This window comes from Oncorhynchus tshawytscha, linkage group LG12, assembly GCF_018296145.1.
Source record: "Oncorhynchus tshawytscha isolate Ot180627B linkage group LG12, Otsh_v2.0, whole genome shotgun sequence".
Lineage (NCBI taxonomy): Eukaryota > Metazoa > Chordata > Actinopteri > Salmoniformes > Salmonidae > Oncorhynchus > Oncorhynchus tshawytscha.
Window position 1 is genome coordinate 274,248 of NC_056440.1, and position 14,733 is coordinate 288,980.

The window sequence follows — 14,733 nt, forward strand, 5'->3', positions numbered from 1 at the left end:
GTTTAAACCCTTTACAATTAAGATCTGTGAAGTTATTTGGAGTTTTACGAATTATATTTAAAAGACAGGGTCCTTTTGCTGAGTTTGTTTCCCATGCCAATAAAGCCCTTGAATTAAATTGAGAGAAAGAGAGAGACATATGGGGAGAGAGAAGCATGGTGAGAGGGAAAGAGAGAGAGAGAAAGAGACATGGAGAGAGATAGCATCATAAGAAAACAGCAGGTCAAACACCTTTACCCTGTTAGTCTGAAAACATCCCTGAACCCCAGCAGGTTGTCATGCTGACTTACGTTGTCATCCTGATCTTCGTCGCTGTCATCGTCACTGACGACAGGTTTGGCCTTGGAGCGACTCAGTCTCTTCTTGCCTTTGTCCTTGTTATGGTGACGGGCTCCGATGCTGCTACCGCCACACTCCTTACCTAGCATTATCTTCACCCTCACTGAATTAGCTGCAGAGGAGAGACAGGGGGATGACGAGAGAGAGAGGGATGAGGAGAGAGAGCAAGAGGGATGAGGAGAGAGAGAGAAGGAGGGATGAGGAGAGAGAGATGGAGGGATGAGGAGAGAGAGCAAGAGGGATGAGGAGAGAGAGGGATGAGGAGAGAGAGGGATGAGGAGAGAGAGCAAGAGGGATGAGGAGAGAGAGCAAGAGGGATGAGGAGAGAGAGAGGGATGAGGAGAGAGAGAGGGATGAGGAGAGAGAGCAAGAGGGATGAGGAGAGAGAGAGAGATGAGGAGAGAGAGAAGGATAGAGAGGGATGAGGAGAGGGAGAGACGGGGGGGGATGAGGAGAGAGAGAGGGATGAGGAGAGAGAGCAAGAGGGATGAGGAGATAGAGAGAGATGAGGAGAGAGAGAAGGATAGAGAGGGATGAGGAGAGGGAGAGACAGGGGGATGAGGAGAGAGAGAGGGATGAGGAGAGCGAGAGAGATCAACAGTGTGCCATCACAGCAGCAAGATTTGTGACCTGCTGCCACAAGAAAAGAAGCAGCCAGTGAAGAACAAACACAATTGAAATACAACCCTTTTTTTATTATCTACTTCACTTGCTTTGGAAATGTTAACATATGTTTCCCATGCCAATAAAGCTCTTAAATGTAATTGAATTTGAAAAGAGAGAGACGAGGAGAGAGGGGTGTGAGGAGAGAGGGGGGTGAAAGAAAGAGAGAGATGAGGAGAGAGGGGTGTGAGGAGAGAGAGAGAGACAGAGGGAGAGAGAGAGGGATGAGGAAAAAGGGGGATGAGGAGAGAGAGAGAAAGCATTACGGCCCAATAAATTACATGGTACTAAACAGGCCTATAGATGGCGTGCGAACAGTACAGACATCTACCAGTAGCCAAACAATACAATCTCTCCTGGACAACTTTTTAGCCTTAACGTTCTCCTGCAGCAATGAAGGTTGACAAACTTGGCTAATCCAAAAAGAATAGATAATGAAAATTGGTTCGATAATGATTGGAGAAATCTAAGAAAATCATTGAGAAATACATCTAATTAAAAACGAAGAGAACCAGACAACAAAAATATAGACCTTCAATATGGGGAAACACAATACAAACAAACTAACAACAGACAAGAAACAGTTGGAAATGAGGAATCCATAGAATCAAACCACTTCAGGGAGAATTGGAAAATATTAAACCTCATCATGAGGGATTGGCTATCAAAAAATGGGGAAACGCAATAAATCAAATCAAATTGTATTGGTCACATACACAATGTTAGCAGATGTTAATGTGAGTGTAGTGAAATGCTTGTGCTTCTAGTTCCGACAAGAAAACTAACAATTTCACAACAACTACCTTATACAAACACATCTAATTAAAGGAATGAATAAGAATATGTACATATAAATATATGGATGAGTGTTTTGGCCGAGGGTCATAGGCAGGATGCAGTAGATGGTATAAAATATAGTATATACAGTGGGGAGAACAAGTATTTGATAAGCTGCAAAATCGGCAGTGTTTCCTACTTACAAAGCATGTATGATTTTTAAGTAATTAATTTGCATTTCATTGCATGACATAAGTATTTGATACATCAGAAAAGCAGAACTTAATATTTGGTACAGAAACCTTTGTTTGCAATTACAGAGATCATACGTTTCCTGTGTGACCAGGTTTGCACACACTGCAGCAAGGATTTTGGCCCACTCCTCCACACAGACCTTCTCCAGATCCTTCAGTTTCGGGGCTATCGCTGGGCAATACGGACTTTCAGCTCCCTCCAAAGATTTTCTTTTGAGTTCAGGTCTGGAGACTGGCTAGGCCACTCCAGGACCTTGAGATTCTTCTTACGGAGCCACTCCTTAGTTGCCCTGGCTGTGTGTTTCGGGTCGTTGTCATGCTGGAAGACCCAGCCACGACCCATCTTCAATGCTCTTACTGGGGGAAGGAGGTTGTTGGCCAAGATCTCACGATACATGGCCCCATCCATCCTCCCCTCAATACGGTGCAGTCGTCCTGTCCCCTTTGCAGAAAAGCATCCCCAAAGAATGATGTTTCCACCTCCATGCTTCACGGTTGGGATGGTGTTCTTGGGGTTGTACTCATCCTTCTTCTTCCTCCAAACACGGTGAGTGTACTGACCTCGCCTTCTGGATGATAGCGGGGTGAACAGGCAGTGGCTCGGTTGGTTGTTGTCCTTGATGATCTTTTTGGCCTTCCTGTGACATCGGGTGGTGTAGGTGTCCTGGAGGGCAGGTAGTTTGTCCCCGGTGATGTGTTGTGCAGACCTCACTACCCTCTGGAGAGCCTTACGGTTGTGGGCGGAGCAGTTGCCGCACCAGGCTGTGATACAGCCCGACAGGATGCTCTCGATTGTGCATCTGTAAAGGTATGTCAGGGTTTTGGTGACAAGACACATTTTTTCAGCCTCCTGAGGTTGAAGAGTCGCTGTTGTTCCTTCTTTACCACGCTGTCTGTGTGAGTGGACAAATCCAGTTTGTTTGTGATGTGAACACCCAGGAACTAATAGAAAAACTTTCCACCTTCTCCAATGCTGTGCCTTCGATATGGATAGGGGGGTGCTCCCTCTGCCGTTTCCTGACGTCCACGATCTTCTCCTTTGTTTTGTTGACGTTGAGTGAGAGGTAGTTTTTCTGACACCACACTCCAAGTGCCCTCACCTCCTCCCTGTAGGCTGTCCTGTCGTTGATCAGGGATAGGGAGAGATTGAATATGTCCGCAAATACTCCAGCCAGCTGGTCTGCGCATGCTCTGAGGACGCGGCTAAGGATGCCGTCTGGGCCAGCAGCCTTGTGAGGGTTAACAAGTTTAAATGTTTTACTTACGTCAGCCACGGAGAAGGGGGGGGGGCGCAGTCTTTGTTAGCGAGCCTCGACAGTTGCACTGTATTATCCTTAAAGCGGGCAAAGAAGTTGTTTAGTTTGTCTGGAAGTGTCACATCGGTGTCTGTGAAGGGGCTGTTTTTGTAGTCCGTGATTTCCTGTAGCCTAGTGGTTAGAGCGTTGGACTAGTAACCGGAAGGTTGCAAGTTCAAAACCCCGAGGTGACAAGGTACAAATCTGTCGTTCTGCCCCTGAACAGGCAGTTAACCCACTGTTCCTAGGCCGTCATTGAAAATAAGAATTTGTTCTTAACTGACTTGCCTAGTTAAATAAAGGTAAAATAAAAAAATAAACATACTCGTATTTGAGCCGTATAAACATACTCGTATAACAGTCTCGTATTTGAGCCGTATAAACATACTCGTATTTGAGCCGTATAAACATACTCGTATAACAGTCTCGTATTTGAGCCGTTGAATTGCGACTCCACCTTGTACCTGTACCGGCATTTTGCTTGTTTGATTACCTTGTGGAGGGAATAACTACACTGTTTAAATTCAGCTATATTTCCAGATCTCTTTCCATGGTTAAATGCAGTGGATCGCGCTTTCAGTTTTGTGCGAATGCCACCATCCATTCACGGTTTCTGGTTAGGGTAGGTTTTAATAGTCACAGTGGGTATGAAATCTCCGATGCACTTCTTGATAAACGCACTCACTGAGTCAGCGTATAGGTCAATGTTGTTCTCTGAGGCTGACCGGAACATATTCCAGTCCGCCTGATTAAAACAATCTTGAAGCGTGGCTTCCGATTGGTCAGACCAGCGTTGAATGGTTCTCGTCACTGGTACATCCTGTTTGAGTTTCTGCCTATAAGACGGTAGGAGCAAGATGGCGTCGTGGTCAGATTTGCCAAAGGAAGGGCAGGAGAGGGATTTGTATGCGGAAGTTAGAGTAGCAGAGCTCGAGAGTATTAGTGCAATCAATGTGCTGATAGAATTTATGTAGCATTGCTCTCAAATTTGCTTTGTTAAAATCCCCAGCGACAATAAAAGCATCCTCCAGATATTATGTTTGCAGTTTACATAGAGTCCAGTGTAGTTCCTTGAGGGACGTTTTGGTGTTCGCTTGAGGGGGAATGAATGACATAGCAGTGGCCATAACTGAAGATAATTCCGGCATTGGCCAGATGACCTGGTGCTGCTGTCTCCCAATAAGGAGGGTCTGCTGTACACAGATGACCTGGTGCTGCTGTCTCCCACTAAGGAGTGTCTGCTGTACACAGATGACCTGGTGCTGCTGTCTCCCACTAAGGAGTGTCTGCTGTACACAGATGACCTGGTGCTGCTGTCTTCCACTAAGGAGTGTCTGCTGTATGCAGATGACCTGGTGCTGCTGTCTCCCACTAAGGAGTGTCTGCTGTAGACAGATGACCTGGTGCTGCTGTCTCCCACTAAGGAGTGTCTGCTGTACACAGATGACCTGGTGCTGCTGTCTCCCACTAAGGAGGGTCTGCTGTAGACAGATGACCTGGTGCTGCTGTCTCCCACTAAGGAGGGTCTGCTGTATGCAGATGACCTGTTGCTGCTGTCTCCCACTAAGGAGGGTCTGCTGTCTCCCACTAAGGAGGGTCTGCTGTAGACAGATGACCTGGTCCTTCTGTCTCCCACTAAGGAGGGTCTGCTGTACACATATGACCTGGTGCTGCTGTCTCCCACTAAGGAGGGTCTGCTGTACACAGATGACCTGGTGCTGCTGTCTCCCACTAAGGAGGGTCTGCTGTATGCAGATGACCTGGTGCTGCTGTCTCCCACTAAGGAGGGTCTGCTGTACACAGATGACCTGGTGCTGCTGTCTCCCACTAAGGAGGGTCTGCTGTAGACAGATGACCTGGTGCTGCTGTCTCCCACTAAGGAGGGTCTGCTGTCTCCCACTAAGGAGGGTCTGCTGTAGACAGATGACCTGGTCCTGCTGTCTCCCACTAAGGAGGGTCTGCTGTACACATATGACCTGGTGCTGCTGTCTCCCACTAAGGAGGGTCTGCTGTACACAGATGACCTGGTGCTGCTGTCTCCCACTAAGGAGGGTCTGCTGTATGCAGATGACCTGGTGCTGCTGTCTCCCACTAAGGAGGGTCTGCTGTACACAGATGACCTGGTGCTGCTGTCTCTCACTAAGGAGGAGTTTCAGCAGCACCTAGATCATCTGTACAGGTTCTGTCAGACCTGGGCCCTGACCGTTAACCACAGGTTCTGTCAGACCTGGGCTCTGACCGTTAACCACAGGTTCTGTCAGACCTGGGCTCTGACCGTTAACCTCTTGATTCTTGCCATCCCGGATCCGGGATCGTGAATACAGCCTCAAGCTCATTACCATAACGCAACGTTAACTATTCATGAAAATCGCAAATGAAATGAAATTAATATGCTAGCTCTCAAGCTTAGCCTTTTGTTAACAACACTGTCATCTCAGATTTTCAAAATATGCTTCTCAACCATACCAACCCCATTGACCCTCAGGACAACACTCAGCCACCTGGTTCTGAGGCTCAGTTCACTAACCCAAACCAATCCCATAGAGCCTCAGGACAGCAATCAGCCAGCTGGTTCTGAGGCTCAGTTAACTAACCCAAACCAACCCCATTGAGCCTCAGGACAGCAGTCAGCCAGCTGGTTCTGAGGCTCAGTTCACCAACCCCATAGAGCCTCAGGACAACACTCAGCCACCTGGTTCTGAGGCTCAGTTCACTAACCCAAACCAACCCCATAGAGCCTCAGGACAGCAGGCCCAACCAGATCATCACAAAGCAAAAAGAAATCACCTATTGGAAAGGCATCACAAAAAATCAAAGTAAACTTCCAATGCTATTTGTCTCTAAACAGACAGTACATGGTGGCAGACTATCTGACCACTGTGACTGATAGAAAACTGAGGAAAACATTGACTAGGTACACACTCAGAGAGGACAGTCTGGCAACAGAGACCGGTCGTCACAGACAAACCTGGCTGTCCAGAGAGGACAGTCTGGCTATAGAGACCGGTCGTCACAGACAAACCTGGCTGCCCAGAGAGGACAGTCTGGCCATAGAGACCGGTCGTCACAGACAAACCTGGCTGCCCAGAGAGGACAGTCTGGCTGTAGAGACCGGTCGTCACAGACAAACCTGGCTATCCAGAGAGGACAGTCTGGCTATAGAGACCGGTCGTCACAGACAAACCTGGCTGTCCAGAAAGGACAGTCTGGCTACAGAGACCGGTCGTCACAGACAAACCTGGCTGTCCAGAGAGGACAGTCTGGCTATGGAGACCGGTCGTCACAGACAAACCTGGCTGCCCAGAGAGGACAGTCTGGCTGTCCAGAGAGGACAGTCTGGCTACAGAGACCGGTCGTAACAGACAAACCTGGCTGCCCAGAGAGGACAGTCTGGCTACAGAGACCAGTCGTAACAGACAAACCTGGCTGCCCAGAAAGGACAGTCTGGCTATAGAGACCGGTCGTCACAGACAAACCTGGCTGCCATGGAGGACAGTCTGGCCATAGAGACCGGTCGTCACAGACAAACCTGGCTGCCCAGAGAGGACAGTCTGGCTATAAATCAAATCAAATTTTATTTGTCACATACACATGGTTAGCAGATGTTAATGCGAGTTGTAGCGAAATGCTTGTGCTTCTAGTTCCGACAATGCAGTAATAACCAACAAGTAATCTAACTAACAATTCCCCCCACAAAACTACTGTCTTATACACAGTCTAAGGGGATAAAGAATATGTACATAAAGATATATGAATGAGTGATGGTACAGAGCAGCTTAGGCAAGATACAGTAGATGGTATCGAGTACAGTATATACATATGAGATGAGTATGTAAACAAAGTGGCATAGTTAAAGTGGCTAGTGATACATGTATTACATAAGGATGCAGTAGATGATATAGAGTACAGTATATACGTATACATATGAGATGAATAATGTAGGGTATGTAAACATTATATTAGGTAGCATTGTTTAAAGTGGCTAGTGATATATTTTACATCATTTCCCATCAATTCCCATTATTAAAGTGGCTGGAGTTGAGTCAGTGTGTTGGCAGCAGCCACTCAATGTTAGTGGTGGCTGTTTAACAGTCTGATGGCCTTGAGATAGAAGCTGTTTTTCAGTCTCTCGGTCCCAGCTTTGATGCACCTGTACTGACCTCGCCTTCTGGATGATAGCGGGGTGAACAGGCAGTGGCTCGGGTGGTTGTTGTCCTTGATGATCTTTATGGCCTTCCTGTAACATCGGGTGGTGTAGGTGTCCTGGAGGGCAGGTAGTTTGCCCCCGGTGATGCGTTGTGCAGACCTCACTACCCTCTGGAGAGCCTTACGGTTGTGGGCGGAGCAGTTGCCGTACCAGGCGGTGATACAGCCCGCCAGGATGCTCTCGATTGTGCATCTATAGAAGTTTGTGAGTGCTTTTGGTGACAAGCCAAATTTCTTCAGCCTCCTGAGGTTGAAGAGGCGCTGCTGCGCCTTCTTCACGATACTGTCTGTGTGAGTGGACCAATTCAGTTTGTCTGTGATGTGTAAGCCAAGGAACTTAAAACTTACTACCCTCTCCACTACTGTTCCATCGATGTGGATAGAGGGGGGTGTTCCCTCTGCTGTTTCCTGAAGTCCACAATCATCTCCTTAGTTTTGTTGACGTTGAGTGTGAGGTTATTTTCCTGACACCACACTCCGAGGGCCCTCACCTCCTCCCTGTAGGCCGTCTCGTCGTTGTTGGTAATCAAGCCTACCACTGTTGTGTCGTCCGCAAACTTGATGATTGAGTTGGAGGCGAGCGTGGCCACACAGTCGTGGGTGAACAGGGAGTACAGGAGAGGGCTCAGAACGCACCCTTGTGGGGCCCCAGTGTTGAGGATCAGCGGGGTGGAGATGTTGTTGCCTACCCTCACCACCTGGGGGCGGCCCGTCAGGAAGTCCAGAACCCAGTTGCACAGGGCGGGGTCGAGACCCAGGGTCTCGAGCTTGATGACGAGCTTGGAGGGTACTATGGTGTTGAATGCCGAGCTGTAGTCGATGAACAGCATTCTCACATAGGTATTCCTCTTGTCCAGATGGGTTAGGGCAGTGTGCAGTGTGGTTGATATTGCATCGTCTGTGGACCTATTTGGGCGGTAAGCAAATTGGAGTGGGTCTAGGGTGTCAGGTAGGGTGGAGGTGATATGGTCCTTGACTAGTCTCTCAAAGCACTTCATGATGACGGAAGTGAGTGCTACGGGGTGGTAGTCGTTTAGCTCAGTTACCTTAGCTTTCTTGGGAACAGGAACAATGGTGGCCCTCTTGAAGCATTTGGGAACAGCAGACTGGTATAGGGATTGATTGAATATGTCCGTGAACACACCGGCCAGCTGGTCTGCGCATGCTCTGAGGGCGCGGCTGGGGATGCCGTCTGGGCCTGCAGCCTTGCGAGGATTAAAACGTTTAAATGTTTTACTCACCTTGGCTGCAGTGAAGGAGAGTCCGCATGTTTTCGTTGCAGGCCGTGTCAGTGGCACTGTATTGTCCTCAAAGCGGGCAAAAAAGTTATTTAGTCTGCCTGGGAGCAAGCCATCCTGGTCCGTGACTGGGCTGGTATTCTTCTTGTAGTCCGTGATTGACTGTAGACCCTGCCACATACCTCTTGCGTCTGAGCCGTTGAATTGAGATTCTACTTTGTCTCTATACTGACGCTTAGCTTGTTTGATAGCCTTGCGGAGGGAATAGCTGCAATGTTTGTATTCGGTCATGTTACCAGTCACCTTGCCCTGATTAAAAGCAGTGGTTCGCGCCTTCAGTTTCATGCGAATGCTGCCATCAATCCACGGTTTCTGGTTAGGGAATGTTTTAATCGTTGCTATGGGAACGTCATCTTCAACGCACGTTCTAATGAACTCGCACACCGAATCAGCGTATTCGTCAATGTTGTTATCTGACGCAATACGAAACATATCCCAGTCCACGTGATGGAAGCAGTCTTGGAGTGTGGAATCAGCTTGGTCGGACCAGCGTTGGACAGACCTCAGCGTGGGAGCTTCTTGTTTTAGTTTCTGTCTGTAGGCAGGGATCAGCAAAATGGAGTCGTGGTCAGCTTTTCCGAAAGGAGGGCGGGGCAGGGATGGGGCCATCCTCGGATGGGGCCACAGTGTCTCCTGACCCCTCCTGTCTCAGCCTCCAGTATTTATGCTGCAGTAGTTTATGTGTCGGGGGGCTGGGGTCAGTTTGTTATATCTGGAGTACTTCTCCTGTCCTATTCGGTGTCCTGTGTGAATCTAAGTGTGCGTTCTCTAATTCTCTCCTCCTCTCTTTCTTTCGGAGGACCTGAGCCCTAGGACCATGACCCAGGACTACCTGACATGATGACTCCTTGCTGTCCCCAGTCCACCTGGCCATGCTGCTGTTCCAGTTTCAACTGACCTGAGCCCTAGGACCATGCCCCAGGACTACCTGACATGATGACTCCTTGCTGTCCCCAGTCCACCTGGCCATGCTGCTGCTCCAGTTTCAACTTCCACCTGACTGTGCTGCTGCTCCAGTTTCAACTGTTCTGCCTTATTATTATTCGACCATGCTGGTCATTTATGAACATTTGAACATCTTGGCCATGTTCTGTTATAATCTCCACCCGGCACAGCCGGAACAGCCAGAAGAGGACTGGCCACCCCACAGCCTGGTTCCTCTCTAGGTTTCTTCCTAGGTTTTGGCCTTTCTAGGGAGTTTTTCCTAGCCGCCGTGCTTCTACACCTGCATTGCTTGCAGTGTTGGGGTTTTAGGCTGGGTTTCTGTATAGCACTTTGAGATATCAGCTGATGTACGAAGGGCTATATAAATAAATTTGATTTGATGAGAAGAGAGAGAGGGGGATGAGGAGAGAGAGAGGGGGATGAGGAGAGAGAGAGAGAGGATGAGGGAGAGGGTGAGGAGAGAGAGATGAGGAGAGAGAGGGGGTGAGGAGAGAGATAAGGAGAGAGAGGGGGTGAGGAGAGAGAGGGGTGAGGAGAGAGAGAGGGTGAGGAGAGAGGGTGAGGAGAGAGAGAGGGTGAGGAGAGAGAGAAGGGGTGAGGAGAGAGAGAGGGGGATGAGGAGAGAGAGAGAGAGGGGGATGAGAGAGAGAGAGAGAGAGGGGGATGAGGAGAGAGAGAGAGAGGGATGAGGAGAGAGAGAGAGAGGGGTGAGGGAGAGAGAAACCTAATGAAATAGGTACAGTATAATAAAGTTTACGGAATAGACTAGAGTATATATGGTAGTGAGACAGCAGAGTATTCACTACAGACAATAGATGGTAATGAGACAGCAGAGTATTCACTAGAGACAATGGATGGTAGTGAGACAGCAGAGTATTCACTAGAGACAATAGATGGTAATGAGACAGCAGAGTATTCACTACAGACAATAGATGGTAGTGAGACAGCAGAGTATTCACTACAGACAATAGATGGTAGTGAGACAGCAGAGTATTCACTACAGACAATAGATGGTAATGAGACAGCAGAGTATTCACTAGACAATAGATAGTAGTGAGACAGCAGAGTATTCACTACAGACAATAGATGGTAGTGAGACAGCAGAGTATTCACTACAGACAATAGATGGTAATGAGACAGCAGAGTATTCACTAGACAATAGATAGTAGTGAGACAGCAGAGTATTCACTACAGACAATAGATGGTAGTGAGACAGCAGTGTTCACTACAGACAATAGATGGTAGTGAGACAGCAGAGTATTCACTACAGACAATAGATGGTAATGAGACAGCAGAGTGTTCACTACAGACAATAGATGGTAATGAGACAGCAGAGTGTTCACTACAGACAATAGATGGTAGTGAGACAGCAGAGTGTTCACTAGACAATAGATGGTAGTGAGACAGCAGTGTTCACTACAGACAATAGATGGTAGTGAGACAGCAGAGTGTTCACTACAGATGCCACTTAGCAGACACTTCTATCCAAAGCGACTTACAGTCATGTGTGCATATACATGTTTTACTACAGTACCAGTCAAAAGTTTGGACACACCTACTATTTCAAGGGTTGTTTTTTTTGTACTATTTTCTACATTGTAGAATGACAGTGAAAACATCAAAATGATGAAATGACACTGTATGATACTGTATGGAATCATGTAGTAACCAAAAAAATGTTAAACAAATAAAAATATATTTATTATTTGACATTCTTCAATGGAATGGAATTTCTTTTCCAAAAGTCTTGAAGGAGTTTCCACATATTCTGAGCACCTGTTGGCTGTTTTCCCATCACTCTGCGGTCCAACTCATCCCAAACCATCTCAGTTGGTTTGAGGTCGGGTGATTGTGGAGGCCAGGTCATCTGATGCAGCACTCCATCACTCTCCTTGGTCAAATAGCTCTTACACAGCCTGGGGGTGTGTTGGGTCATTGTCCTGTTGAAAAACAAATGATAGTCCCACTAAGCGCAAACCAGATGGGATGGAGTATCGCTGCAGAATGCTGTGGTAGCCATGCTGGTTAAGTTTGACTTGAACTCTAAATAAATCACTGACTGTGTCACCAGCAAAGCACCCCCACACCATCACACCTCCTCCTCCATGCTTAATGGTGGGAACCACATATGCGGAGATCATCCGTTCACCTACTCTGTGTCTCACAAAGACACAGCAGTTGGAACCAATGATCTCAAATTTGGACTCATTTCTACCGGTCTAATGTCCATTGCTTATGTTTCGGCCTAAGCAAGTCTCTTCTTCTTATTGGTGTCCTTTTGTAGTGGTTTCTTTGGAGCATTTCGACCATGAAGGCCTGATTCATGCAGTCAGTTACTTGAACTCTATGAAGCATTTATTTGGGCTGCAATCTGAGGCTGGTAACTCTAATGAACTTATCCTCTGCAGCAGAGGTAACTCTGGGTCTTCCTTTCCTGTGGCGGTTCTCATGAGAACCAGTTTCATCATAGCGCTTAATGGTTTTTGCGACTGCACTTGAAGAAGCTTTCAAAGTTCTTGAAGTTTTCCAGATTGACTGACCTTCATGTATTAAAGTAATGATGGACTGCTGCTTATTTCAGCTGTTCTTGCAATAATATGAACCTGGTCTTTTACCAAATAGAGCTATCTTCTGTATACCACCCCTAACTTCTGGAAGCAACATCAGTACAATAACTGTTCGTCGGGAGCTTCCTGCATTTGAAACCCTTTACAATTTAGATCTGTGAAGTTATTTGGATTTTTAGTAATTATCTTTGAATGACAGGGTCCTGAAAAAGGGACGTTCCTTTTTTTGCTGAGTTTAGGTACAAATACTCCAGAGAAATATGCTGGGAGTAGGGTATTTGCTTTGGATATTAGTGACCATTGTCCCAATGAATGTGTGAGGGATTTACAAATGCCTAGTTTTAAACCTTGTTTTACCAACAAGAAGAATTTTAAACATTTCAATGTGACCTTAATTTTGGTGACTTTGATTGTATTGCATCTATACCTGACCCAGAGTTGGCTCTGAACCACTTATGAAATGTTTTCAATTGTATTGTAGATAAACATGCTCCCAAAAAATGGAATTAAAAATAGGTCTTGCCCTTGGTTCAGTCCAGAGCTATCTGAAGTCATACACAACAGATGCTGCCTGAGCCAAAGCTAGATTCAGACTCGGGCCCAGACTGGCAGTCATTCAGGCGATTTGAGAACTCTGTGTAAACTACATCTGATTATTATGTTAATACACTATCTGCATGTACAGGGAACACAGCTACATTTTGGAAAGATGTTTCATCACTGAAGGGTTGTGTCTCCACTTCTCTCCCCCAATAAATTAATTTAGATTCTGGCCCTATTACTGACAAAATGAATATATTTAATGCATTTAATCACCATTTTATCTCTGCAGGCTTTATATTAGACTGCATTTCAAAGCCAGCTCTTGAAAAGAGTAGTTTGGATGTTGATGGTGAAAATCTATTGAATGATTCTGAAAATGATGGTCAGGAGTTTTCTTTTCTGAAATTCACTGATAAAGAAGTTCAGGGATGCTTTGTTAACATTAGACAACATCAAATCCCCAGGGGCTGATCATCTGGAGCCTGGTCTGCGTTAGCGTGCAGCGCCCCTTATTACTGGCTCAGTGGCCCACATTTTATATTAACATAGTTAGGAAGTATTTCAAAAGCATGGACATCTGCATATGAGCTGTCACTCCATTAGGGTGGGGTTACAAATAACCTGGACATCTGTCACTCCATTAGGGTGGGGATACAAATGATCTGGACATCTATCACTCCATTAGGGTGGGGATACAAATGATCTGGACATCTGTCACTCCATTAGGGTGGGGATACAAATGATCTGGACATCTATCACTCCCATTTGGGTGGGGATACAAATGATCTGGACATCTATCACTCCATTAGGGTGGGGTTACAAATAACCTGGACATCTGTCACTCCATTAGGGTGGGGATACAAATGATCTGGACATCTATCACTCCATTAGGGTGGGGATACAAATGATCTGGACATCTGTCACTCCATTAGGGTGGGGATACAAATGATCTGGACATCTATCACTCCCATTAGGGTGGGGATACAAATGATCTGGACATCTATCACTCCATTAGGGTGGGGATACAAATGATCTGGACATCTATCACTCCCATTAGGGTGGGGATACAAATGATCTGGACATCTATCACTCCATTAGGGTGGGGATACAAATGATCTGGACATCTATCACTCCATTAGGGTGGGGATACAAATGATCTGGACATCTATCACTCCATTAGGGTGTGGATACAAATGATCTGGACATCTATCACTCCATTATGGTGGGGACTACCTTGTTTAGCTAAGATTCTTGAATCCTTGGTTAAATGTACAACTTTGTTCCTTTTTATCTGATATTTGTTTTCTTAATATACACCAACCTGGGCATAGTACTACCACAGCAACCACGCTAGATGTTAATGATCTTGTCAATGCCTTGGATGCTAGAAAAAGCTGTGCTGCTTCGTTTATTGATCTGTCAAAGGCGGTCGACACTGTTGATCATTCTGTTTTGCTGAAGAAATTATAAAAAATAGGCCTGGTATATACAGGTTGTTTATAGTTTCAGAATTATCTCAGCGACAGAACTCAGGCCATCTTGATAGATGGGGTTAAATCAGAATTATCTCAGCGACAGAACTCAAGCCATCTTGATAGATGTGGTTAAATCAGAATTATCTCAGCGACAGAACTCAGGCCATCTTGATAGATGGGGTTAAATCTGAATTATCTCAGCGACTGAACTCAGGCCATCTTAATAGATGGGGTTAAATCTGAATGATCTTAGTGACAGAACTCAGGCCATCTTTATAGATGGGGTTTAATCAGAATGATCTTAGTGACAGAACTCAGGCCATCTTTATAGATGGGGTTTAATCAGAATTATCTTAGTGACAGAACTCAGG

General features: G+C 46.3%; 1 protein-coding gene across 1 annotated transcript in view; it reads right to left on the reverse strand.

Moving 5' to 3' along the window:
* The window catches only part of LOC112235569 (probable global transcription activator SNF2L2), a 163,921-nt gene that overhangs the window by 5,025 nt on the left and 144,163 nt on the right, over positions 1-14,733 (reverse strand). Inside the window, 1 exon segment of the mRNA XM_042331165.1 lies at positions 291-451. Within this exon segment, the coding sequence (XP_042187099.1) occupies positions 291-451 (161 nt within the window).